At 34.6% G+C, this 27949-nt stretch overlaps 1 protein-coding gene across 1 annotated transcript in view; it reads left to right on the top strand.

Moving 5' to 3' along the window:
- The window catches only part of Atrnl1 (attractin like 1), a 656020-nt gene that overhangs the window by 100561 nt on the left and 527510 nt on the right, over window positions 1-27949 (top strand). Inside the window, exon 10 of the mRNA XM_033761235.1 lies at window positions 4644-4798. Coding sequence (XP_033617126.1) covers window positions 4644-4798 — 155 coding nt within the window. The remainder of the gene's footprint in view (window positions 1-4643; window positions 4799-27949) is intronic.

Below are 27949 nucleotides of genomic sequence, written 5' to 3'. Positions count from 1 at the left end.
ATTTTTTTTTTTTTTTTTTTTTTTTGGTCATCTGCACTCTCTCCTGTTTCTTTACTGACTCCAATCAGTCTTATGTTATTCTCCTTTTAATCATCTAGAAACTTCTGGATTGATTTATTTTGGTCCCTTACTGTTTTGAAGAGATTTTTCTTTTCCTGGTCACTAATTGCAATACTGTCTTCTATATCTGAAATTCTGTTCTCGCATAGGCTCATTTTGCTGCATAAAATTTCACTGGAGTTTTTAATCTCCTGGAAGTGTTTGCGTCTGTTTTATAGATTCAGTTTGTTTCCTGTGTTGGGATTCCATCATATTTCTTAGCTCCTCTAGTTTTTTTAATCTGTCTGCTCTAGATTTATTAATCATGTCTTGTACTATGGGCACAATCTCTGCTGTTATCTGAGAAATTATTTGTCACTTCATTTTTTTCAGATTCTCTTTTGTTGCCTTTTCAGGGAGTCCAGGTCATTAAATATCAGATTGTTCCATCTCATTTCCCTTTTGGGTTGCCTTAGGTAATCTAGAAGCCTGATTTTGAGACTTGTTACTGTGTCTTCTCATTTCAAAAGATGCAGCCTGCTGAGCCTTTATTGAGACAACTTTTAGCTCACCCAGTGGTCTTCAATTCTCACCAAGCCACCAAGAGACCTTTTTTCTGCTGCTCACCAGTTCACTAATTCCTGGGTTTAAACCACTGATGCTATGGTGCACGTCTCTGATTGAAGCTTGTGCACCTGTGCAGGTTGTTCCTGGTTGGGCCTTGGCTGTGCAGTTTTGCCGCAGTCTAAGGGGTCAGGGAAGATCCCTGACTGGGATGTGCCTGCAGTTGTGCTGGTCTGGAACCCACTGCTACTCCCTTGGATCTGCACACACTTGTTGAGGCTATGGCGCTGGCCCCTGACTGAAGCTTTTGTGCTTCTGCAGCTCTATGCTGGGTGGGCCTAGGCTGGGTGAGCTTGCTGGACCCTCTGGGGCTGGGTTGGATCCATGGCTGGGATCTGCCTGCAGCCAGGCTGTTCTGGACCACTGGTGCTCCAAAATTCTATGAATGTTGAGATCATTTTTTTAGTTTTGAAAGAGAATAAAAAGCCTGGTCAGATTTTGATAGGGAATGAGTTGAGTTTATACATCAATTTGGAGCATATGGCTATCTTAACAACTTAAATTTTCCAATCTATGAATATGACAAGTCCTTTCATTTATTTAGGCTTTCTTTTCTTTTTTCAGTGTTTTCTAACTTTAGGCTGTAAGTTTTACAATTCCTTTCTTGAATGTATTCATGAGTATTATATTATTTTTATGCTATTTTAAAAGGGATTGTTTTACTCTGTTTTGTCCCAGGAGTTTTTATTGCTAGTGTGTAGCTCATATAGCTAATGATTTTTGTATGTTACTCTTTTGTTCTGCAAACTTATTTATTATTTTTAATGTTTTTTTTAGTGATACTTGTCTTTCTGGTTGTGGGTTATTTAATGCATTGTTCTTCACTTTTATATATTTTACTGCAAATGACAGAATTTTTTTTTGTGGATTAATACTACTTTTATTATATATATATATATAATATATATATAAAACATTTTCTTTATCTGTTCATCCATTGATGGTCAACAAGGTTGCTTATGTATTTTAGCTATTGTGAATAGTGTTGCAGTAAACATAGGGATGTAGGTATCTCTTTTGTTCATTTTCTTTCTATACAAACAAATGGAATAGCTAGAGAATATGGTAGATCTTTTTTTAGTTTTATGAAGAACTTTCATACTATTCTGTTTAATGATTATACTAATTTATATTCCCTCTTAGATTATATTTGAGTTTCTCTTTTGAACAATTTCACCAGTATTTATTAATTTTTATTAAAAAATTTTTCATCTTTCTCTTCTCTTTTTTGCTATTCCCAATTCATGTAGGATGGTATATGTAGTTGGTATTCCACATTTTTCACAAATTTTGTTAATTTTTTTCTCTGTTCTTGAGATTGTATTATCTTAATTGATCTATCTTCAAGCTCACTGATTATTTTTTCTGCTTGCTCACATCTACCATTGAGCTTTCTCTATTAAAAATTTTACTTTCAACTATTGTATATGATGGTGCTAAAATTTCCTTTATTTTTCCCATACTTTTTTCTTTTTTGGTACTGGGGATCAAGCTTGGGCCCTTGTACATGCAAAGCAGGTGGTGGAACCACTGAGCCAAATCCCTGGCTTTTGCTTTGTTGATATTTTATATTTGATAAGACATTGTCAGATTTTTCTTTACTTCTTTCAAATAAGGGTTTCCTTGAAATCTTTGAACATATTTAAAATAACTGCTTTGAAATTTGTTTCAGTACATCTGCCATTTGTATCCTCTCATAGGCAATTTGTGTTGTCTATTTCTTTCATATGTATATGTGTCACTTACTTTCTATTGCTTTACATGACATGTTTTTTTCTGAAAACTGTTTTATTAATAAATTGTAGTAATTCTGCATCCTGAGTCATTATCACTGTCTAGTACTGCTTGTTATTTAGAAAGTTGGCTGGACTCTCAATGAAGCCTGTTTCCTCCTCCATCCATATATATATATATATACTTTCTAAAGTTCCTCAGAGGTTACAGCTTGGGCATATACACAACTAGTCCTGGCGTGATAGTTTTAGCAGGACTCTCTTTTACTCTGAGTTCTCTGTTATGCTGTCTGCCTGTGTTGTTTGCACACTCAACTTTTAGCTTCCACTAATTGCCGACTGCTTGTTCTAGTGTTTTCAAGAGTGCTATTGGGCATAGATTGCTACACAGTTTAACAATTGAATTCAGCTTGAGCTCCTTTGTAGAAGTTGTCTTTGAGTCCAGTCTATGGGTTTATTTGGACCCCCAGAAGAATTTTTATTAGCTTTTCCTCTGGTTCTCTCTGGTAAACTCATAGCCTGTCTGTGGTTTAGTTTATTACCCTTATGACACTAACCCTTGTTTCTCCTCTGTTGCTTTTTTTTGAGTGATTTTGGCTTGTAATTTCCTAATCTGTTTTTTTTTTTTTTTAAAGTGAAGTAAGTTCTTTTGGGAGAGTTTTGGAGTTCTGTTTTTTAGCGTGCCTCTTCTACTGGGGAAAACCTTTGTGCCATTGTTTAGGGAGATGCCACTGCTATGACCAGGGACTTGGTCTTTTAAGTTTGTGTTTTCTGGGCTAGAACTCTTTCTTATGAGAGAGGTAGGATGAATAAACATTACTTCATTCCTGAAATAGGGTTGCTATACCATTTTGGGAAGAGGGGAAGGTGGGGCATGAGAAATGCTGGTAGCCTAATAGTGAGGTATCATTGGACTGGAGTGGGAGTTGAGTGATGAAGAATGTTTGTGTACTTTGTGTTCTTGGCTTTAACCACCTATGGTAGAAGCTCTGTTTTTCTGAACTAGTCCTGTGTGTGGGGGGGGTAGAGGGAGGATGAGAGTAACTAAGGGATTATTGGTTTCAAAGCCAATATATTATTTATATTCTTACCAACCTTATTTGATATTCTTAAGAATTTCCTCATTTACTGTTGTGATTAGTAAAATTTTCTGAGACTTTTAATTAGGTGTGTGTGTGTGTGTGTGTGTGTGTACCTGTCTATCTGTCTGCTTGTCTAATATTTCTTACTAACCATAGTTATTGCCCTGGTGAGAATGTTTGTGGAAGTCTTTATTCTTTCATCCTAGAAATCAGCCTCATATTATTTAAGCATTAAAGAATTAGTATTGCTACATATATAGCTATAGTATACACACTAAACATAGAATGTTTACATTCCATGTCTAAGGTCTTACTCAGCATAGTTAAGAAACATTGATTCATACTATCATGAATATACATATTCATTCAGAGTGATTATAGTTGTGAATATGTATTTATAGAACTTCCTCTCAGCTATACTTCAAAGAACATTTATATTAATTTTACTGTTTCTAAAATACATTATAATTGTAATTTTTAATTATACACAAAATATGGATGTGTCTAAAAATAGTCTTGAGCAAAAGGACCTACACACAAATGAGTACAGTTATATGATTCCATTCATGTAAAGTATAAAACAGTAGAACAAACCCATGTTATTTGAATCAGGATAGTAGTAATGCTTTGCTTTTGATTTAGGCTCTGGTTACTTAGTTGTGTTTATTATATAAAAATATTGAATTTTAGGTTTATGTTATCTGCACATCTGTGCATATTATACTCACATAAAAGTTAATAAGTTTATGAAAGGGTCCATATTAATTTTATAGTTTTAACCAAATACAATTTAGTATAAGTTTATTATATTTAACTTTACACCTTTGGTACTTCAAAATGATGATATTTTGGTCCTCTAGTATGAAGAAAACTTGTTTTCTACCTTCATAATGAAAAAAAGAATTTAAAATTTAAATTATTATGTTATTAATGATTCTGTTTGATATTTATGTTTCCTCAAAGCATTTTGAGATACTGAGACTCTTCAAATATTCCTTTTTAAAAATTAAAGCTTAGTGGTCATTTTTAAGGGTTAAAGAAAAGCCATGTTTTCCCTCACAACTCCAGGGAATATTCTATATGCAAATTCAATCCTTTATATAATATATAAAATCAGGGAGATCTCTTTATCCTTTGTAATACATTTTTAAATTTTATTCTGTAGGACTATTTTGAAAGAAAGTGGGTTTGCCAGATACCTTCATTCAGCTGTTCTTATCAATGGAGCTATGCTTATTTTTGGAGGAAATACCCATAATGACACTTCCTTGAGTAACGGTGCAAAATGTTTTTCTGCCGATTTCCTGGCATATGACATAGGTATGTATCTGTTAGGAATGTATAAAATAGGAAATATCCGAAGTTTTCCATATGAAGATTCTTAAATATATTCATTGCAGCATGTACGTATGTCATTTTAGAAATAAATTTAGTGATAGATTATGAATGATGTTCTCTCTAATCTCAGCATAGTAGTAGTACAGAGCCAAGAAACAGAAGTGCTGTAATGAGTTAGTGGTGGAGACAGTGTCATATTAAATGTCCATTTTAAAGCCTTTTGGTATATTGTGTCCCTTTGTGAGCCCTATATCACACTATTGTGTTTGTGACTATATTAGTTTTGATAATGAATAGATAGAAAGTACTTTCAGGCCATGAAAATTATAAGTAGGAATGCAAATATTTTAGATTTAGGAGCAATAAAAAAGTTACATTTATATTACATTATACTTACCAAATATAGGAATCTGATAGAACTAGAGGAAGGGGTATAGAGAGAGTATTGCTAAAAAATAAGATTATGAGACAAAATAGAAATCCGGAATGTACCTCAGAAAGGAAACAACTAATTCTTTTTGTAGAGAATCAGAAATACAGAACATTTATATTATCCATTTTGTTTTAGTGATGCTATCTATACTCCTGGTTATTTCTGAATATTTAAGTGATATATTTGTTGAAATATTGTGTAGCTTTCCACTAGAACATTGTAGCAAATATATTGTTTCTCTTTGTTTCGTATTATTGATAAAACTTAGTTGATGCTGTGATGAACAATTTAAGACTGAGCTATTTGTTGGGAATAGCTAAAGTTGGGAATTTATGTTTATTTATTTCATATTGTTTAAGATTATTTTTTAGGTTTGTGTCAGAAAAGCTTAGTGAGGTGAAAAAATTAGATTGTTTTGCTTCAGAAAAATAAAGAAATGAAGATATTAAATTATCAATATTATTGCTACTTTTAACCTGAAGAAACTGTAACACATTTAATTTTATCTTAAAATGGGAAATACTTTCAAATCATAGCCCAAAATCTTAATCTTACTACTCTTTATTAAATCCCTTCTAAATGGTAGGCAGTATGCTAAAGGACTTATATACAAAATCTGAAACCTCTCTAACCTGTGACAAGATGGTATTATCCTCATTTTAAGAAGATTAAGCAGACAAGAATAATAAGAACTTGTTCAAAATCATGCATGTAGTAAGTGACAAATCTAGTTTTTGTAACTTCTACAACTTGTGGCAATCTTTCTACTTGAACATACCACTGATTAATTGGGTCTAGTCAGTGGTGGTAAATCTATGGCATGTGTGGCACAGTGGGTTGTTTGTTATTATTGAAAGCTCTAAAAGGTTTGCCATTAATGTGTATTCTTAATGCTACATACATTCACCAATAGTTTATATTTCGTAGTATTTATTTCTCTATATTATAGATAGAGAGAATTAAATATCTTTTAATTTCACTTTTTCAAACAAAATTTTTAGACTGGAGGAACTAGAAAAGTATATTTTAAAGTTTCATATTTTAACAGGATTTTTTGTCTTGTGCTAACACTGACAATTAAAACATGAAATCAATCTTAATAATTCAACATAGAACAAAAGTGTTTTATTTCACTTGATTGTGTGTATGTAGTTTGTCAGCACTTTCCCCATATAACCTGTATTTGTCGTCTTGTGTTAGCAGCATCAAATGTTGGACTATTTTCATGCAAGGAACATTTTCATCTTATTTTTCACACATCAGAAAATATCTTCCAAAGTAGTTTCCTATAGAGTATGTTTTATGGAAATAAATGTAAGCATGGCATAATGAACAAGCTAGAAATTAGATTTTCTGTGAAAAAAATTTTCTTGTTGCTAATTTTTTTTCTTTAGTATAGTACAGTAAAACTTTTTGGCATATTAACTAGAATGTATTTGAATACTTTGCTGATTACCTTTCTGCCAGAGCAACTTTAAAATAGTGAATATCATTAATCTTTAGAACTATAACTTTACTTTCACATTTGTCATATTATGCATGATAGATGGTGAATACTGGTGATTTTCAAATAGGTTTATCCTGGCATCCCCTATGAAAATGGTTAGGAGAAAAATAACAGACCTATATAATCAGATTCTTTGAGATTAAGCACTAGCTATCTATATTTTTAGAAAGTGACTAAAGTACAGCTGATAATAGAGTAAAAATTGTCAGGTGAGTCTGGATCAAATATAACATATTGCAAGAGACATTATTTAGTATTCCAGTTTGTAAATCTAGTTTAAATTGAAATTTTAGAATCTGGAAACTATTGTTTTTGTTATTGTTTGTGATATTATTGTGCTTTCATATAGCTACCTTGGTGGCTTTTTCAAGATAAAAAGATATTTTTTGTAATGACAGTCTTCTAATCAAAATTCAGATAAAATTGTGAAAGAAGATGAAAAACAACTTATTAATAATATTTGCCTTCAAAATGATAATAGGAGATGATAGAAACATGAAAATGTAATTTCCTGCATTAGATTATTTCAAAAATTGGAAGGGAGTAGGATTTGGATGAAAAAATATATCTTGCAAGAAGCAGGACAGCTGAATCTTCAAATCAGATTGAATTAATAATAGAGTTTTAAAAAATTCCATGAACTTACAGTTTTACTTACAACATTAATTTCTTGGTAGGTTAATATTTAAAAACACAATATTTAAACACTGAACAATAATTCCATATTTGAAGAACCCATATTTTTTTTTGTTTGTTCTTTTTGTTTTATGAGACAGGGTCTCACTATGTAGTTGAGACTGACCTGGAACTCAACTATGTAGCCCAGGCTGGTCTTGAACTCACAGCGATCCTCCTGCCTCAGCCTCCCGAGTACTGGTATCACAGGCATGTGCCACCACACACCTGGCTGAACCCATATCATTTTATTTGTTAATGTATAGTAACCATTTTATAGTATGGTGGAATTGTAGTTAATTGTACTCAAGTAAGAGTTATGAAGCGTAGCATACACAATTTTGTACAGCCCTATGGAATGATATGTATATATATGTCTATAATGGATGCAGTTTTCTAAGACCTAATTTCATAGAAAATCACATTGAAATTAAATCATCTAATTTCTGAGACATTCCAAAAAAGATGTGAAAATTCGAACTCGCTTGCCCCTCATGTTTATAATTATTTTTATATTCTGGAAGTTATTTTATTAATTTATTTCTCTTCTATTCCTCTGTAACCTTCATTAATTCTTAAAGCTCTTTTTTAATGAAAGCATCACCACCTGCTCAATCACCTGAAAAAAAATACTTCATTTCTTTATAGGTCAGGAAAACCCTTAAAATCATTCGCATTTTGTTTTCTGTGAAATAGCTAACTGTTGATGTTTTGAGATGTATCTTTTGTTTGAGGTGTTCTTCTTTTCCTGTAAGAGTAAATAGAAGAAGGAGCAATTCTTCCCTACCCTCTTCCTCCTTCTTTTAATTAGCTAATAAGTTAAAGGAAAAGTGACCTTTCAATTTGCAAGAAGGGAGACCTCACTTTTGTCCAATATTTCCTATAGTGCTTGACTTTACACATGCTTTATACTTGATACTTGTAACATCTGTATAATATGTATTATTATATTCAATTTATAGAGGAAGACTCTGATTTGTTCTAGTTAAACCCAAAGGTATAAGGGGTGTAAGATGGATAGAATTTGAAGTCAAGTCTAAATTCAAAGTCATTTGTTTCTACCATTACACTATTATGTTGATTTTTCCTGATCTAATATGAAAAAAATCTCAATCACCTTTTAGTTGGGAAGAGAACATATAGTATTTACTACTATTAATAAGATGTTCAAAAATAGACACTTAGAGTAAGACACTTAAAATATATTTTATTTAAAAAATTTTTTTCCTTCATTGAGTTTATTGGTACATTTTAGGTATACAGTACAGTTACATTCCTCATTGGGATCTTGTGTCTTTACATGACAGGTCTTGGTTCTCATTTTCCCCCATACCCCTGCGCTCCCTTCACCCCCCCTTCTCCTCCCCATTTACAAACATTTTATTTCCATTTTTTCATTTTCTCCTACTTTTTCTTTCTCATATTACCTTTCCCCTAACCTTCCCACTTTCCCTACACATTTTGCCCTTTTCTTTCCATTTCACAATGTCAGTCATCTCATTAGGATCTTATGTACTATTATAGTTTCTTCACACTAGAGAAACTATTTGGTATTTACACATGTGTGACTTATTTATTTCACTTAGGAGTATATCCTCAGTATGTATCCATTTTCCTATGAATGAATCTAATTTCTCATTATTTATGGCTGAGTAATATTCCATTTTATAGAAAAACCACGTGTTCTTTATCCAGTTTCCAACTGATGGGAATATGGGCTGTTTCCAAGTTTTAGCTATTACAAACTGTGCTGCTATAAACATGGGTGTGCATATATCACTCTGGAACAAGACAAGGATGCCCACTATCACCACTCCTCTTCGATATAGTTCTAGAAACATTAGCCATAGCAATTAGACAAGAGAAAGAAATTAAAGCAATAAAGATAGGAAAGGAAGAAGTTAAACTATCATGATTTGCTGACGATATGATGTTCTACATTGAATACCCAAAAAACTCCACTAAAATATATTTTAAAATATATTTACAATTTTATTATAAATTTTATTGCCCATTTTCCCCACAAAATGTTTAGAGAGTAGTGATCTTATGGTAGAAAATCCAAGAGCAGCAGCTCCTCTGGTGGAGACTGGCTCCCCTGGCTCCTTTGGCCATTGGCCAGAGCATGCTGGCTATGGGGCAGGTAAAGAGGATTGCATGTTTAGGAGGAACTTGGAAAGAGAGTTAGATTAATTTATTGCCTATCCAAAGGTCCAGAAACTATGTGATAGTGTCTTAATTACTTTTCTTGTTACTGAGACAAAATACCCCATACCAACAAGTTAAAGGAGGAAAGGTTTATTTTGGCCACAGTGACAGAGGCTTCAGTTCATAGTCAGCAGGAACCAAGGGAGGTTGGTCTCACAGAGGGGCATCACAGAGGGGAAACAGTACATAGCAGAGCAGGCAAGAGGCAGCAACAGCAAGCAGCAGTGAAGCTACCTTCTCTCTATGCCTTTAAATTCCATCTAGGCTACAAGCCATTTAGGTGGTGCCACCTACATCTGGGGTAGGGCTTAGTGAGTATATTCACCCACCCCCCAGAACTATGCTAATTCCAGTCAGTGGACTTAATTTAGCAACACACACCCTTTATCCCATTGTCACACACCCTAGATCCAGCCAGCTCTGAAAAGCCTCTTCTATGTACCCCATAGGAGTAGGGCATCTAGCTACAAGTCATAACCTTCTGACTTCAAGAAAATTACCCAGAACTCCATTGTTAGCTTATTTTAAGCTAAACTTTGGTGTAGTTTTCCATATTCTAAACACTGAAATAGATGGTGACAAAGAACAGATGGCACTGCACCTTCCCACATGCACTGTGTACTAGATGAGAATTATTTCCAAAGATTTGGAGTGGAGGTCAGTGAAGGAAGCTAAGAGGAGGAACCTTGAAATTACACTTATCGGGATACTATGGTCATTCCCTGTTTGGCTGGGAAAAGGTTTCAGTTAGCTTTATGTAAATATTCTGCTGACTGCCTACCATATTGTGAACTAGATTTTGGTTGCTAAGTATTATATGATTTAGGTGTTGATTATATTGGGATTTGGAATGAAAGGATATTTGATATATTTTATAAATATATTAAGGAAGTAGCTGGACTGTCAAGGTCTCCAGTGAGTGAAAATCATAGTGAGTGGTAATCTATGGGAACCTATTTGACCTTATGTGGTGCATAATTTGGAGTTCTTAAAGGTGGTAGATGGCATAGGGGCTCATTACGCTGTGACTTGTATGCAAAGCTCACTGAGAAGAAACTTTGGTCTTCCGAAGTGTTTAGCACTTTTAGTAGTGACTTGAGTGCAGGTTGTTGGGAACATATTAAATCAGAATTATGTGAGTGGTAATATGACTTCCACAACTGCTTGGAATTTGGTAGCTAGCCACTACAAAGAGTTACCTTATCGGCAGTGTGGATTGATGACTGCCCAGGAGTCATGGAGTGGGCACTAGGTAGTAGAATCTCCTATCTGAATATCAGCTCATACAACTCACTTTACTTGGCTAGGTTGGTATTACCTGAAGACAGTTTGCAATTTCAAGAATGGAGAAAGCTGCATACCTCTGACTGAGCATAGATGACCTCACTACCATTGTTGAAACTATGAGTCAATGCATTCTTTGTATATTTGGCCATTTCATCCCTTTTACAATATGTCAAAACAATTAGCTATTTTTTCTTAAGAGTTCTTCTACCAAAATACCAGCATAGCAAGTGGTATACCAAACTTGGAAAGCCATCTGAGAGAGTTCTTTTTGATCAACTGAACGCTCTAAGTGCCTTCATAGCAGCAGCACCTTCACACTGAAACTATAAGAAGACAAGCTATTTACCCACACTCCCATACCCACTGCCTTCCAAATCCTAGCCTTTCCCATGTGCCTATAAGAATAATTTCAGTGATTGTCCAATTTTTTAGTCATGCTTTGAATTTTGCTAATCAGACTGGTGTATTTGAGTACTACATGAATTTTGAAGACCCTAGAGAACATCATTTCACACTGTGCCAAATTCTCCATTACTTGGGTTGCTGATGCTTCCAATGTGATCAGCGCTATAGGATTACCAGTGGACCTGTCTGACTATAAACTGTGATGTTTACACAGAGACCCCTAAGAAAGGAGGTATATTTATTGTAGGAAGAATAACTAAAAGTCCTGTTTTGGGTCGAGGATTTGGCTCAGTTGTTCTGCCACCTTCCTTGCAAGTGCAAGGGTCCACGTTCAATCTCTGGTACCCCCACCAAAGTCCCATTTTGATTAGAATTGCCTGACCTGAGGAGTTTTCTTCTGGATTTTTGCAAATGGATTGTACAGATTTATGGGTGATCCAGGTGGATGGATCATATACTTTTCAGAATATGTTGAAACCACAACAACAAAAAAATAGTATATACTCAGGTTAGCAATTGAGGATCATTTCTTCTTTGGCAAGTTGAATGGCAAGTCTCTGTGGAAAAACATTCATGTGAATTACACGAAGAATGCCTGGGCTGTGATTTCAACTCATTCTTTTGAATTTGCAGTTTGACAACTTTTATATGGAAGCCACATGCCAAAACAATGTCATAGAACACTCTTGATTTTCTTTCTTTCTTTTTGGATCTGGTTTTGAGCCAATTGTTTTAATGTGTTGATAGATGAGCCTTTAGAGGCTAAAAACAAGGAAAAGTGATGAGGTGGAAGATACAGTTTTGCTCCATCCTGCAGATTTTTATTAAAAATAATTCCAAAAGGAATGGGTGAATCTTCAACATTACCTGGTATGTCTCCAAAGTCTTCATGGGTCCTATTCTCAGGAATGGATGTGGTGGTTCAGACCTTGAAGCTTTCTTGCTAGTACTGAGGTGGATTTCTTCCTCTTATTTGTAAGTGATTGTGTAGCTGGCCATGACTTGATCTCACTGAGAAGGATTTTAGTGCTCACCATGTGTCCCAAGTAAGTGCATAGCCTCATCATGGGATGATGCTGCTATAAGAAGGAGGTGAAGAACATGAAGTCTGTTTTTTGAAAACCACCCAACATGCTATTCTTATACTGTTGACAACTGGTTTTTTTTAGATGATGATTTTGAAAGATGAATAGGATGGTTTGGAAAGTGGCTCATTAATATCTTTTAAACTATTCTGCAACAGTAAAATTTAGACTAGAAATCTTCAGTGTTCTCAACAACAACAGAATACATATTTCTCCACAACCCATGAGACTTTCTCCAAAGTAAGCCATATGCTAGATACAGCATGCTTAAGTAAATTCAAGTAATAGAAATTATCCTATGAATATTTTCAGATTATAGTGCAACACAAATAGTAACTGGTGGCAAAAAACCTACAGCAATATTGCAAACACCCAGAAATAAAACAGTACCTTCTTAAATAATCAGTGGGTCACAAAAGGAATCAAGGAACAAATTAGAGAGTTCCTAGAATCAAACAATGGCAGTAAAACATATCAGAACCCATGGGACACAATGGAAACAGTTCTCAGAGGGATGTTTATAGCTACAAATAAAATCACCTACATCAGAAAATCAGAGTGAGTCCAAATAAATAACCTAACAATGTGCCTCAAGGTCCTGTAAAACTAGAACAATTCATAGCCAAACCAAGTACTAGGAAGGAAATTATGCAGATCAGAGCAAAACTTATTATACAGAGAGAAAATAGAATCAATGAATTGAAGATCTGGTTCTTTGAAAAAGTAAAGAAAATAGATAAACTCGTAGCCAGTCTTACCAAGAGGATGGGGTAGAGGGTGAGAAGACCCAAATCAATGCATTTAGAAATGATGAACTTTTCTGAAATCTAGAAAGTTATTAATGACTACTTTGCAAACTGGTCCTGTAATAAATTGGAGACTTCAAAAGAAATGAATAGATTCCTAGATAGATATGAATTACCAAAACTAAACCAAGAAGATATAAAAATCCTAAATAATCTAGTAACAGGCAATAAAATGAAAGAAGTCATTACAAAAAAAAACAACTTACCAACAAAGAAAAGCCTAGGTCTCAATGGTTTTTCTGCCAAACTCTACAAGAACTTTAGGGAAGATGGTTTTGAAGCACTGTTACTCCTTAAACTCTTTAGTTAAATTTAAATGGAAGGAGTACTCCCAAAGTCATTTCTAGAAGCTAGTGTTACCCTGATTCCAAAACCAGAAAAGGACCTAACCAAAAAAGAATTCCAGTCCAATCTCTTCAATGAACATAGTCATAAAAATCCCCCACATGATACTGGCAAACAGAATGCGAGAGATTATCCAGAGATCATACAGGATGACCAAGTAGGATTTATCCTAAGGATGCAGGGATGGTTCAACATATGCAAATCAATAAATACATCACAAAAACAGAAGCAAGGACAAAAATGTCATGACCATCTTAATTGGTACAGAAAAGGCCCTTTGTAAAATGCAACATTCATTTGTGAGAAAAACTCTAAATAGGTATAAAAGGACTTTATCGCAATCTGACAAATGCCATTTATGACAAACCAATGGCCACCATAATATTAAATGAAAAAAAGCTGAAGGCTTTTCCTTCTAAAATCAGGAGCAAGATAGGATGTCTTCTCTTACCACTCCAGTTCAATATAATTTTAGAAACAGAGCAATCTGACAAGAGGAAGAAATAAAAGGGGTAGCTATAGGAAAGAAAGATGTCAAATTATCATTATTTGCAGATGACATGATCTTTTACACAGAAGACCCAAACATTCACTGAAAGACTCTTAAAATTGATAACCAAATTTTGTAGTGTTGTAGGATACAAAGTCAACACACAAAAATCAATATCACTCCTGTATGCTAATAATAAACTCACTGAGAATGAAATGAAAGAAACAATACTTTCCAGAATACCATCGAGAAAAATTACTTAGGAATTATCCTAAGGAAGTAAAGGACCTCAACATGGAATACTGTAGAACTCTGAAAAAGGAGATCAAAGAGAACATCAGAAAATGGAAAGATAGTGCCTGTTCCTGGATAGATAAAACCAATATAGTCAAAATAGCCATACTTCCAAAACTAATATATAAATTTAGTGCAATCCCAATCAAAATACTAATAGCATTCCTTATAGAAGTAGAAAAACAATTCTAAAATTCTTATGGAACCAGAAGAGACCTAGAATAGCAAAGTAATCTTGGCTAACATGAACACAGCAGGAGGTATCACAACCCTGGACTTTAAATTACACAACAAAGCTACAGTGATAAAAGCAGCATGGTATTTCCCCCAACCTCCCCAATATGAAAAACAAAAAATCCAATAACGGACATGTGGATCAATGGAGGAGAATCTAGGATGCAAAAACAACTCCTAGCCCATTTAGCTAACACCAAAAACTTACACTGGAGGAAACATAGCCACTTTAACAAATGGTGCTGGTGAAACTAGCTCAGCACACGTAGCAGATTGAACCTAGATACTTGTCTCTCAACATGTACTAAACTAAACTAAAATGGACTAAAGATCTAAGTGTTAAAATGGAAACAAGCTACTGGAAAATACAATAGGCAAAAGTAGACACAGACATACATAAGGACTTTTTGAACACAACCCAGTTGCACAAGAAATGACACCAAGAATCAATAAGTAGAATCATATTAAATTAAAAAGTTTTTGCATAGCAAAGGATGAAGACAACTTACAGAATGGGAAAATTTTTTTCCCTACTTTTCCTTAGAGGACGAATATCTAAAATATATGCAGAGCTGAATGAAAGCAGACCCTCCCACCAATAAAAGACTCAGTCAAAAAATGTGCAAATCAAATGAATAGACACTTTACAGAAGAAGAAACACAAAGAAACCATTAAGTACATGAAAAATCATACATCTCCTGCCATTAGAGAAATGAAAATTAACACTGAGAGTCCATCTTACCGCAAAAAGAATGGCTATCATAAAGGAATCAAAAAATAACAAATGCTGGTGAGTCTGGGGCATGGGGAGAAATCCCTCTGTATTAATGGGAATGTAAACTAGTTCAACCACTATGGAAATCAGTATGGAGATTCATTTAAAAACTTGCATTAGAAATTCCATTCAGTCTGGTCATTTCCCTTCAGAGGCATCTGCCTAAATGAGTTAAAGACATCATATACAGTGATACATGTTTATAACAGCATAATTCACAATAGCTAAATTTCAAAGCAGTCTATATGTCCATCGATAGACAAATGGATGAAAAAATCTAGTATTTATACACTATGGATTACTGTTGTTTCATAAAGAAGGACAAATGAATCATTTGTAAGAAAACGAATGTTCCTTGAGACAATAATGTTAAGTGAAGTAAATCCGATACACAAGCCTAAAAATCACATTTCTCTTATTTGAGAAACCCAAAATATAAATAAAGAACAAAATAAAAGATAGGTAATAAGAAATAAAGAGAAAAACTTTTTGCAAATGGTTCAGGGGCCAAGAGATTGAAGGAGGGGAGAGGGAGAGGGGAAAGGGTTAAAAAAAAGAATTAAGATGTGTTATGTACACATACCAACTCCCCACAAGGAATGTAATCATTATGTAGAACAAATGTATACTACTAATAAAGTATTAAACCTGAAAGAAAATAATAAAAACATAAATACATAAAAGACCAGCAAAAAAAGAAAGAAAACCAAAAAGAAAGATATAACAAATGAACAATGCATTTCTGTCTTTCTTAGCAAGTGTTCCAGCATTATGATTTGTTTTGAGTTAAAAAATTGCTATATTAGAATCCAGCATTTCTAAATTATAGTAAACTAAGTCCAAGTAGGATTTATCTTAAGAATTAAGTTATGATTCATTACTAAGAGATCTATAAATGTAATTTATTATGACTGTTTATTGACAGATATGCCAAACAAAATCCACTGTTCTGCATAATATGTACTAAAAGAAAGAAAAAAAGACTACTTACTGAAGCCAACAGAAAATATCATTGTGTTTTAAAATACTACAAATCATTTCAGTTGCGATTAGGAGACCAATAATGATGCCCACTTTGCCTCACAGACAGTAAGAAAATGAGACAATACAGTATTTGGAGGTCAAGGAACAGAATGCTGAGAAACAACTGTGTATACGAGTAAAATAACCTAGGGACGTTATGCACATTTAGGATACTAAAGAAATTATAATCTGGGGGAGGAGTTAAAATGCTAATGAAGCACTATTATTTTAATGAATAGTTAGAAAATTTTTTTTGGCATTCAGAAAATTAATTTTCTATCACAAAAGTACTGAAATGGCTAGTAGATTTTCTTTATATCCATCTTGTTTTGACCCTTGTGCGTACAGTCTGTGTGTTGTTTTTATTGTATCCCCTGAGCTGTTAAGACTAACTCAGGAACTGACATTTCAAATGGAGTACTAACAGAATTTTTAAGGTGTGTCCTTAACATATTATAGATGTATATTTTCATGGAAAAACAGAAAAAATTATAGAAAAATTATCCAACCAATGTGCATTGTCTATTTGCATTATTTTATGCACAATTTATTATACAAATGTAATATCTTAATTTTAGCTTATTCATATATCTAAATTTCAGCTTCTTTGAAAATACCTGAATTGTAGCTTGTTTGAAATATCTGAATTTCTTAATTGTGTGGATCCTCAGGAGTAAATTGTTCTGAAGGCACAGTTTTGTTTGCTGAAATTTGAGTTAGGATTGTAACTCTAATCTCTTGACCTTAAAGTTGATCTTGTAGCTGCAAGTTTAAAAATTTTGTGCTCCAGAAAATATGTTTTACTTTGGCCTTATTGCTCTGGGACTTTTCTGTTCATACGGAATGATATTTCTTTTAATTCTCATGACAATAATTATTCTTTGCTTTAATTTGTTTGGCCTTGAACTGATTATGAAGTAATAATGACTTGAGAGTTACAGAAGTATGTTTTCTTCTTGGCAAGAAATACAAGATTAGATTGCTATTTGACAGATTAATACTGTGAGTCTGGGCTAGGGAGTTAGCTCAGTGGTGCCTCTTCTACCTTGTAAGCACAAGGTCCTGAATTCAATTCCTGGTACAAAAAAACCAAAAATAAAACAAAATAAACAAACAAAAAAAAGTGTCTGTATAATGTAAGAAGGGGACTATACTACATGTAAGCCAGTTATATTAACTCAATATTGATCTTTAAAGGATTTGATTTATACCCCCAAATAAGGTGACATATTGACATTTTCCTTTTCTTAGAAGATTCTCCATGTTGCCATAGCAGTAAGATGAGCTGATAAAACTGTTAGATGAAAAAGTATCTGAACTATCTGCTTATGCAGATTGCTTGTTCGCTGTGTTCTTACTCATGCTTCATCTTGGGTACTACTTCCTTCTAATGTTCCTGTAGATAACAGAGCCAACTCGTGATAGAAAGCTCTGAACTCATGTTCACTTGATAACCCATAGCCAGACATTGTATCTACCAGAACTCAACAGCATGGAAATAATAGAAGTATATACATTTCTTTTGCAGATGACATTGCCTTCGACGTGTGTAATGTAGTTTGCATCGTGATTCTTTCACTGGGGATTGCCATAAATTTACATGCAAGTTTTTCCAATAATGACATCATCAATAGCTAGAATGAACAGCTCATATCATCCTAGCTGCAGGGCTGCTTTCAATGTAGACTGGACTTTCAGCAGAGCTATTTGTCTCCCTTGGCATCCAGTCCAAGCTCAGAGACTTTTCTGTCTTCTAGTGAATAGGCTGAAACAGTATTCCTAAGAGTAGAATATGCTGTCTTCAGAACCCAAAGAGAAGCTTGGTGTTCCTGTAGTCCTAGCACTTGGGAGACTGAAGGGGACGATCATGTGAGTCCAGGAGTCTGAGTGTAGTCTAGGTAGCATAGCAAAACCTTGTAAAAAAAAATGTTAGGCAGATGACAAGGAGGGCTTTTGTATGATTTGATTCTTTCTTTGAAACAAGAGCTGCAAGATACAATGATTGGTTTTTAAATTCAGATATGGCTCAGAATGTTCATGACCATGGCACTGCTATATATTTTACCAACATGGAATGCCTCTGAATCTTTGTAGGTTTTATCTTCTACCCTTTGAAGCATATATGTGTTAAGGAAAATCTTTGTTACAATAATTATTCTTGCTCATCTGGTACATTTACTGTGATGTCATTAATGTATTGAAACAGGTAATGTTTTGTAAGATATCTAATTGAATGAAATGTATTCTATATCATGTTATGATTCAGAGGCAATGAGTGAAGTATACTATTTTCTTCTTCATATGTATGCAAACTTTTTTGATTTGTTTTCCTGATAGCATTAGCAAAGAGCACATTTGCCATTTGAATAGCTATCTATGGTAATATGTTTTAACAAAACATATGTTCTGCGATGCCTGCACTTTGAGCTACTTCTTGGATGTAGGCTATTGTTGTCGCAGACTTTGTTTAGTTTTTAGGGCCAGACTGATCATTTAACTGGGAGACTGATCAATCTATTTTCCTGAATTCTTTAGGATGCTAGTTCCTGTTACCCACTCTCTCTGAAATGTAATACTGTTTTAAAATTTATTATATTATCCCAACATAACAGTGTCAGATATTTCCACCATGATAAACATTGGCCAGGCCATATGTAGTAAGAGTTGTGTATGGTCACTGGGTGGGTTTGTGACACAATGGACTCATTTTGAGCTGGACCTTGTCCAGGATGCTATTTATTTTCTCATTTCCATATGTCCTTACTTTATAGAGAGACAATGATGACACTTCATACCTCCAGATATCATTGCCCATTCATACCCTGTGTTCTAGTACTTGAAGTGTTCACATGGGCCTTTTCTCTAGGCTACAGTTACCCACTAAAATTATTTTTTGGTTTTTGTTGTTGTTGTTGTTTTGTTTTTTTTTTTGGTACTGGGGATCGAACTTGGGCCCTTACACTTGCAAGGCAGGCAGCAGAACCACTGAACTAAATCCCCGGCCCCCAATAAAATTATTATGGATGACTTTGAGGAGGAACTTGGACAAATAATGCTATATACACTTGCCAAGTATTGTAGGGTTCTTTCTTTTTGCTCAGGAACTTTATATTTATAAGCTTAAGATTTAAGTAATAGCTTAAGACCAAAATGGAAAAACACATGGGATTATTTATTATAGCATCTGCTATCAGTATTGTGAGTATATATTCTTGGTTTCTTCTGGTAATATAAGTCAGGCCATACCCTTGTTGGCTGCCTATTACTTCTAAGGATACTGTGGTTTGTTAAACCTCTCTATAATTCTGTCAGTTCCCTTGACTAATACTTTGGTCTTACAGGAGTTCCCTCTCGTTGGGTTGGATTCTGATGGATAACTGTCAGCAGTTGGCCTTTACTTTCCCATTTACTATCTCCTTCCCTGAGATCAGTTTTGTTACAGTTTCTCCTACCATAAACTTTGGCCTATAAAGGAGAGCTGTTAAATTCATAATAAAGCTAGCTGGTTTCTCTTCCACCATAACATGTTTCATGGCTGTGGTAAATGGCATACCCTTGGCTTCTCAGTAGGATCAGTGACTTTGTTTTTTCTGGCATTACATATACTGTATATCTACTCTAGAATGCCCACCCGGCTAGATTTTTTTAAGCCCTGATGTTACTGTTTGCTATGGAAGTTCTGGCATTTTAACCTCACTTAGCATGGGCCTTGTTTTTTGCTATTTCTAGGAGTTATCCTAACAGCAAGTTTAAACATCTCTTGACATCCTTGTTAAAGGGATAAATCCTATATCTTGGGAAAGTGCTTTCAAGTCAATAAACTCTCTAATTCAACAATAACAATGGCTTTATCAAGCTCCCCCTGGATCTGACGTGTCATTTACTCCTCCAGCTCCCCCAGTTATATGCTGTGTAGGTCTTTTGCTCCCTCAAGATATAGTCTCTTTCTTTTCTTAGCAGTCTTAACATATACCTGGTTAACTCACGTTGGTACCTAACCTATTCTCTAGATTCAGTGGCCAGAAGGGAAGATGTGAGCAGACTCAGAGCTGGGGAATAGGTTTTGCTGGAGAGAAGCCTCCACATAGTATTCTAGCAAAGTCTAAGGCCTATCTTTTATGATGGCATGGTAAACCACTTCCGTGGCTACAGATGATGATTCAAGTAAATGTGGCATTTAGAATTTGAGATTTTTATGGGCATCAGTTCAGATGTTCCCATTCCATGTGTCAGTGTCCTACGCTTTTCCTTCAGGGCTTTGACATTGAAATTGTAAGGCTTACTGTAATTGGCACACTTGGTAATCTGTTTATGTGATACCAAAGAGACCTCTCTTGCTTACCTTGTCACTGTCTTTTTCTAGAGCACAGTGGGACTAAGCAGTAGATTTACAATTTTGGTGCCCTAATGGGTACTATTTCCCTCAAACTTTCCAAACATCTGATACTTCAGACCTGCTAAAGTATTCATCTTCATTGGCCTACATTCTCATTTGTCATTGGTTTAATTTTAGCAACTGAATGATGGGTATCTTGTCAAGGGTTATCTGTGTTCTACCAGCCATCACTGATTTCTTACCATCAGGTATTTCTTTGCCAGCCTGGTGATCTGTAATCTTGATCCAGAATTCCATCTTCTTATGATATTTTTTTCTTTTCACACCACTCCTGGTACCTTGATAGTTTGAGTTCTGAGGGAAGCAGACTTTGAGATGGAGTTTAGTATTCATTACATCCACTGGTAGTACTCTTTAAATCAATACCTTTGAAAGAGGTGAGGGAGGAAGCAAAATTGAACTTGGAAAAGTTGAGTTGTGGTGATGGACTGATAACCTTAATCAACACAAGGATCTCTGGAAGTGAAAATGTTTATCAGAATTGCCCCATGTTGGACTCAAGTGGCCAGGCTTTTGTACACCCATATTGATTAGTGATTATATGTGAATCATTCTTGGGTGTAACTAAGGGTGTAACTAAGTGACTTGTGCCTCTACTGCTGTGAGTTCCTGAAGTAGCTTGCAGCTAATGACTGTTTACTGACAGAAACTCTGGGCAACACAGGTAACTACTCCTTCCTTTAATGGTGATCTGAGCATCACATATCTGTGTCCAACACACATATTCAACCTTCAGAAGTTTGGATGATTTATTTACCAAATAATTTGTATCCCACTTATGATACATATTTAGAATTGGTTGGAAGAATAGATTTGCTGATTCATATCACTTAGCTAGTCAGGGGGACAGAACATAGGCTGCCACTGTACCTTTTGTTTGTTTGTTTCTTTTTTTTTTTGGTACCGGGGATTGAACTTGGGTCCTTGCGCTTGCAAGGCAGGCCACCGAACCGCTGAGCTAAATCCCCGGCCCAGTACCTTTTCTTGATAAATGGTTTCATCCAGAAATATAGGTGCCACATTAGTTTGCATTTCACTGGGACATTTAGCATCTAGGCAGTATGAGGCTTTAATGATGTGCCTGTGCCTGAAGGAAGAGTATTGAAATATCTGTTGAATAGCACCAGTGTCTGCCCTATTATATATGATTCTTTTTAGACTTTTAGTGTAATTGAGGGTAATGTTTTTAGACATAATAATTTTATTCATTTCTTATTATTACAAATGTTAAAAGGCAAAGAACTTCTACAAGTAGATTTGTGTCTTATTTTTTGTCTACATTAGTTACTGTCATGTATAAATATATATTATTGCATTATGTTTTTTTTTTCTGCAGGGGACCGGTAAACTTTTTTCAACCATTTTTACTATTTTTATTTTTATGAAGTTAATGTTTATATAAAAAACTTTCTTGATAGTGTGGTGAGCCAGTGCAGTATAGTAGTTAAGATCAGCTAGTTTTGAAGAATTTGCTGGGTTTTGACTTTGAGAAAGTTCACCTTTCACAGTGTTGTTTCCTTTGTCTATAACAAGGTAATGAGAACATTTACTCTTCAGAGTTGTTTTGAAAATTAAATATTATATAAAACTGATACACAGTTAACACATTATTTTCATTAGGTTAAAGGATGTAACCACTTATATTGGAAAAATTACCCATCTAAAAAGACTGTAATATTTTATTAATTCTTCAGTTAATAACATGTTATGATAGTAATTTAAGAATTTTTTTAGCTGTTAGAAGTAACCAGGTGCTTTTCCCTTTTGGGCTTTCATAGCACTATATATATCTCTTAATCCGTATCACATTCTATTGTACTTCCTAGGGCTGGACTTCAATCTTATTCAGCTTCCTTCCTATCTATAATATAATTGTTTCATTGACTCATTTTTTCTTTTTAGGTGCACAGTAGAGTTACAGTCATCATTGAAATCTCGTATCTTTACATGATGTATCTTGGTTATTTTTTCTCCATCTTTGGCTCTTTGTTACATCTAAGTTGAATTACTTAAGCAGAAATGATTCTTTTTCCTGCATCTTATCTAAATCCATTAGCCTAAATTTTATATATTTCCTCCCATTCTTATTTAAGAAAAATTGATGAATTTCAGTTTTTTTAGACCACTTATGTTAATTCATCTTTTATCCTGGTCCTGTTTTTTTAGTACATAATATTACGGAACAAATATGACTTGTAGAGGATTTAGAAGGTGACGAACTCCCTGGGATTTAGCATGGTTAGTGTAAATGTTCAAACAAACATGAAGAAACTCACTAAAATGAAGAAATATTGTTTGAGTTTTTAGCCTTGCTCATTTATGTTAGCTGTGTGATTTGCTGAGTAGACCAATGATGTGTTCTGCTAAATCCCACTGTTTCACAGTCTTGGACAAGCATTTCATTAATGGGTTTATTTCAAGTAGTTTCTCTTTTTTAACTGAGGTGAAATTTTATAACACAAAAGCCAACCACTTTAAAGCAAATACTTCACCAGCATATGGTATATTCACATTGTTGCATACTCACTGTTTCTAGTTCAGAAATGTATTTATCACACAAGAAGGAACCCTATATACATGAACCAGCTGTTTCCTCTGGCTCAGTGGTTCTGCCTGTGCCTTGCAAGTGCAAGGACCCAAGTTCGATCTCAGGTGGCCTCACCCCACACCCCCTCAAAAAAAAAAAGTGCTTTTCTCTGATTCTGGAATAAGCTTTGGGATGGTACAAAATGAGGGATCTTTTCAGAGACGAGCCTTGTGAGATTGTTTTGACTTTTAACTTTGAGCATGTATATCTTTAGTTAAAAACAAGAGAAATAAGAACAAACCACAGTGGTATAAAAACTAAATGATGTGCAAAGTAGTGGGTCAGATATAAATGTTGAAAAAATTTCAGGGAAAATTGGTATTTGGCAATATAGTTGGAAGTATCTTGCATATACGGTATGTGGGGAAAATGTAGTTCCTATAACATATACAAAAATAAGGCAAAAAGAAAAGCAGTGAAAATAGAAGGAAAAAGTGGAAAGAAAGCTTTGGTACATAGGGAGGGGAGGGGATATGAGAGCAGGGGAGGAATGAGAAAAAAAGGGGCAGGATACCGCGTACAGGTGCAAGTTCCCTATGATGAGCATTATCCTTATGCATGCTTAATACGCACCAATAAATGCTTTGCCTATATTAAAAAAGAAAACATAAACAACAATAAAAAAACTAAGGTCCAGATGGATTGAAGACCAAAGTACTAGAAGCAAAACTATAAACCTTTAGAGCAAAATTAGAGATCATATTTAAAATCTTGAGATACAAAATAAATGGCAAAAATCACAGGGAAAATGATAAATTTGACAATATATAAACTTTCTGTGAGACAAAAATCCATAAAGTAAGCTAAAAATTAATATATAGTGTGGGAGAACATATGATTACTGCATATCATATAGCCAGTAAATAATTTATATATAGAATATTTATCATAGGATCTTTTAAAATATTAAAAGACAAATAGCAAATAGGAAAATAAGCAAAAGAATTTGAACAATGATTTCACCGGAGTTAAAAAAAAAACAAACTATAAATTTGTTTTTTTTTTTGTACCAGGATCCAACTCCAGTCCTTGTGAGGCAAATGACAGACTATTGAGCTAAATCCCCGGCCCAAAACACTACAAATGTGAAAAGCTAGTTGATCTCACCAGTAACTGGGAAAAACACACAATAAATCTATTCGTCAGTGCATGGGACCCTGATATTGATTATGCCCAAAGCAGCCTGTGAAGAGTTAACCACACAATTGGCTTGTTTTGAGAAGTGAGTCTGGCCTATGCCTACTGCCAAGGTCAGGGTAATTCGCACCCAAATTCCATTCCCACAACTAAAACCTCCTGACTAGAAGGACAGTGTTCCCATTAAAACTATATATTTTGTCTATTCTGTTCCAAATTTGAGAATGCTTTGTCTTATCCTTCATGTGCCTTGTTTACATTAGTTTCAATAGAAATTGTAGATAGCTTGCCTTTACCCCAGTTGATTGCCAATAAATGTCAGTGCCTGAGACTGGGCAGTACCTTTGTTTGTTGCACCTGCATTGGTTGTCCTGGCACCCTATTTCTCTCTCTTAATTCTTTATCTTAGTATATTTATTTCTCAGGCCTGCATCACATACTGAACAGGTAGGTATTGGAATATAATCAGATTAGTACATCAGGTTAGTAAAAATTAAATTAAAAGGTCTGATAGAGCTTAAATGTTGGATAAACATGTTTATTCTGAAACACAAACTTTTAATGAATTTGGAGGACAAATTGGCAAAATTTAATGAAATTGAAGTTTTTTTAAACCTAGTAACTGTCCTCTGAGTTATCAATTAGAGAAACTCAAAATGTGCACAAGATTTGTATTAGAGAATATATCAACATTATTCATATTGTAGGAAATATCTAAAAAAGAATAAATGACCTTTAATAGTTTAGTGAAGCAATATTTGATATAGTCATAAAATAGAATACTGTAACTAGTTAAAATGAACATACAGTACCACATATATTATAAATCTAAATAAGTTGTTGAATTGACATTTCTCTTAAGACTACACATGCCTAATAAGCACATGTTAAGGTATTTCAAGCACTAATTATTAAAGAAATAGAAATGAAAATCACAGAGATACCACACACTCTTTGGGTGGCTGTTATAAACAACCAAAATGACAATAGTTGGCAAAATTCTGGAGAAATAGAACCCTTGTGTGCTGCTGGCGGTACTATGAAATGGTACATTCACGGTGGAAAACAGACCGACAGTTCTTAAAACTATAAAACATAGGCTTACCGGCAATTTTGTTTCTTGGTATATTCTCAAATGAATTGAAAGTAGGGGCACAAACTGATATTTGTATACATACCCATGGTCACAGAAGTGTTATTCAGAATAGCATAACATAGAAGCAACCAAGTGTCTATCAACAGATGAATGCAAAAGAAAACATTAACAGTTTGATATAAAAAAGGAAGGGTAGCCCGGCGTGGTGGTGCAAGCCTGTAATCCCAGCGCTCAGGGGGCTGAGGCCGGAGGATCGCTGTGAGTTCAAGACCAGCTACATAGTGAGTTCCAGGTTAGTCTCAACTACATAGTGAGATACTGTCTCAAAAAAGGAAGGCTAAGGATGAATGCTTAGGAAAATATACCAGTCATAAAAGGACAAATGGTATATGACTCCACTCATAAAAGGTTTTAAGAGCAGTCAAATTCATAGAGACAGAATATAGAATGATGGCCCCAGGAGGAGCTGGGGGAAGGGAAGAGTGGAGAGTTATTGGTGAACAGACCAGAGAAAAGAAAGTTCTGGATATGGATGATGGTGAGGTTGCACAATAATGTGAATGTACTCAATGTCATTGAAGTGTGCATAGTCCCTAACCTGTGATGTTTCAACTTAGTTTTTTGGATTTCAAAGTAATACACATTCTGTATATAGAAATCATACTTTGAATTTTGATATTTTCCTGGGTTAGCAATGTGCCAGGCAGTGTCAGTGAGCTGTAGCCCTCAGTAAACCATGTGATCATGAGAGTAAATAACCAGTGCTCTGTTCATTCTTGAGCAAAATAACCAGTACTCTGCAGGCATGCCTGACCTGGGACCTGTGGGCCATATGTGGCCATGGATGGCCAGCAATGTGGCCCCATAAGAAAATTTCTATCATCATTATATGATTTATAATGATATTTTTTTCATGATTTAATTGCACTGCTTCAGTGTGGGCTGTGTAGGAAGGTGGGAATACTGTGTAGGAGAGGGCACAGCAGTGCTAGTTCTGCTTCCTTCACCACTACACACAGTCTAGTTGAAACTCAAAATCTTCATTAGTAAAATGCAGTGATTATTTACAGTAGTATTTTAACCTACACACAATATGTGTATGCCTGTGAAGATAGGCCTTTATTGTTATTAAGAAGACACGTACACTTTCTTTTTAGTAAACTTAGGCAACCACTTTCATTGAACTAGACATTAATTCATTAGTTGTCCAAAAATAAGATCAACTATCACACTAGTTTTGGGTTTATGTTGCCCTCTTTTTTTAAAATTTTAAATTGAGTTTATTGGTACATTCTAGATGTAGAGTAAGTAGAGTTACATTCATTACTGGGATCTTGTACCTTTACATGCCAGGTCTTGGTTCTCATTTTTCCCCCTTGTCCCTGCCCTCCCTTCACCCCCACTTCCCCTCCCCACATTCAAACACTTTAATTCCATTTTACATTTTCTCATATTTTTTCCCTTTTCCCTTATTCCCCTTTCCCTATCCTTCTCACTGTCCCTACACCTTTGGTCCTTTTCTTCCTATTTCACATTGCTAATTGTCCCATTAGGATCTTGAGTACTATTTTAGTTTTTCACACCAGAGAAACTATTTGGTATTTGCATATGTGTGTGACTTATTTATTTCACTTAGGAGTATATCTTCAAAATGTTCCCATTTACCTATGAATGAATCTACTTTCTGATTCCTTATGGCTGAGTAGTATTCCATTTTATAGAAAAACCACATCTTTATCCAGTTTCCAACTGATGGGCAAATGGGTTGTTTCCATGGTTTTAGCTATTACAAACTGTGCCACTATCAACATGGGTGTGCATATATCACTGTGGTATGATTTTTTAAATTCTTTTGGAAAGATACCCAACAGAGGGATGGCTGGGTCAAATTGTTGCCCTCTTTTTTGTTATAATAAAAATATTAAAAAAGATATTTAGTTACTTACATACATCAGTACATTGACTACCTTACATATTTTGTATGTGGTCTAAGACAGTTTCTCATCACTCACTGCAGCCCAGGCAAGCCAAAATGTTGGACACCCATACTCTACAGTACACAGTATTGCTTTATAGTAGTGTTTATTGCATTTTTGAATTATAGTTCAGTTTATAATGAGTTTTTTGGGATTTGACCCCATGGAAGTTAATGTAAATTTGCACTTAAATATGGTTCAAATGGTAAAAAAAAACCCTCAGATAATTGATCAAAATAAGCAAATTATTAAAGGATGCTTGTGATATACCACTTATATTGTTTTGTAACTTACAAAAGAACTATAAACCATGTCAATAGAAAGATTTAAAAGCAAATATAGGAGAGTGTTTTCTTCCAAAGGAAAAAAAAAA

The sequence above is a fragment of the Fukomys damarensis genome, unplaced genomic scaffold (genome assembly GCF_012274545.1).
Source record: "Fukomys damarensis isolate Sample0158 unplaced genomic scaffold, DMR_v1.0_HiC HiC_scaffold_8, whole genome shotgun sequence".
Classification (NCBI taxonomy): domain Eukaryota; kingdom Metazoa; phylum Chordata; class Mammalia; order Rodentia; family Bathyergidae; genus Fukomys; species Fukomys damarensis.
The sequence above is the reverse complement of the archived record's forward strand: the minus strand, read 5'-3'. Positions and strand labels throughout refer to the sequence as shown.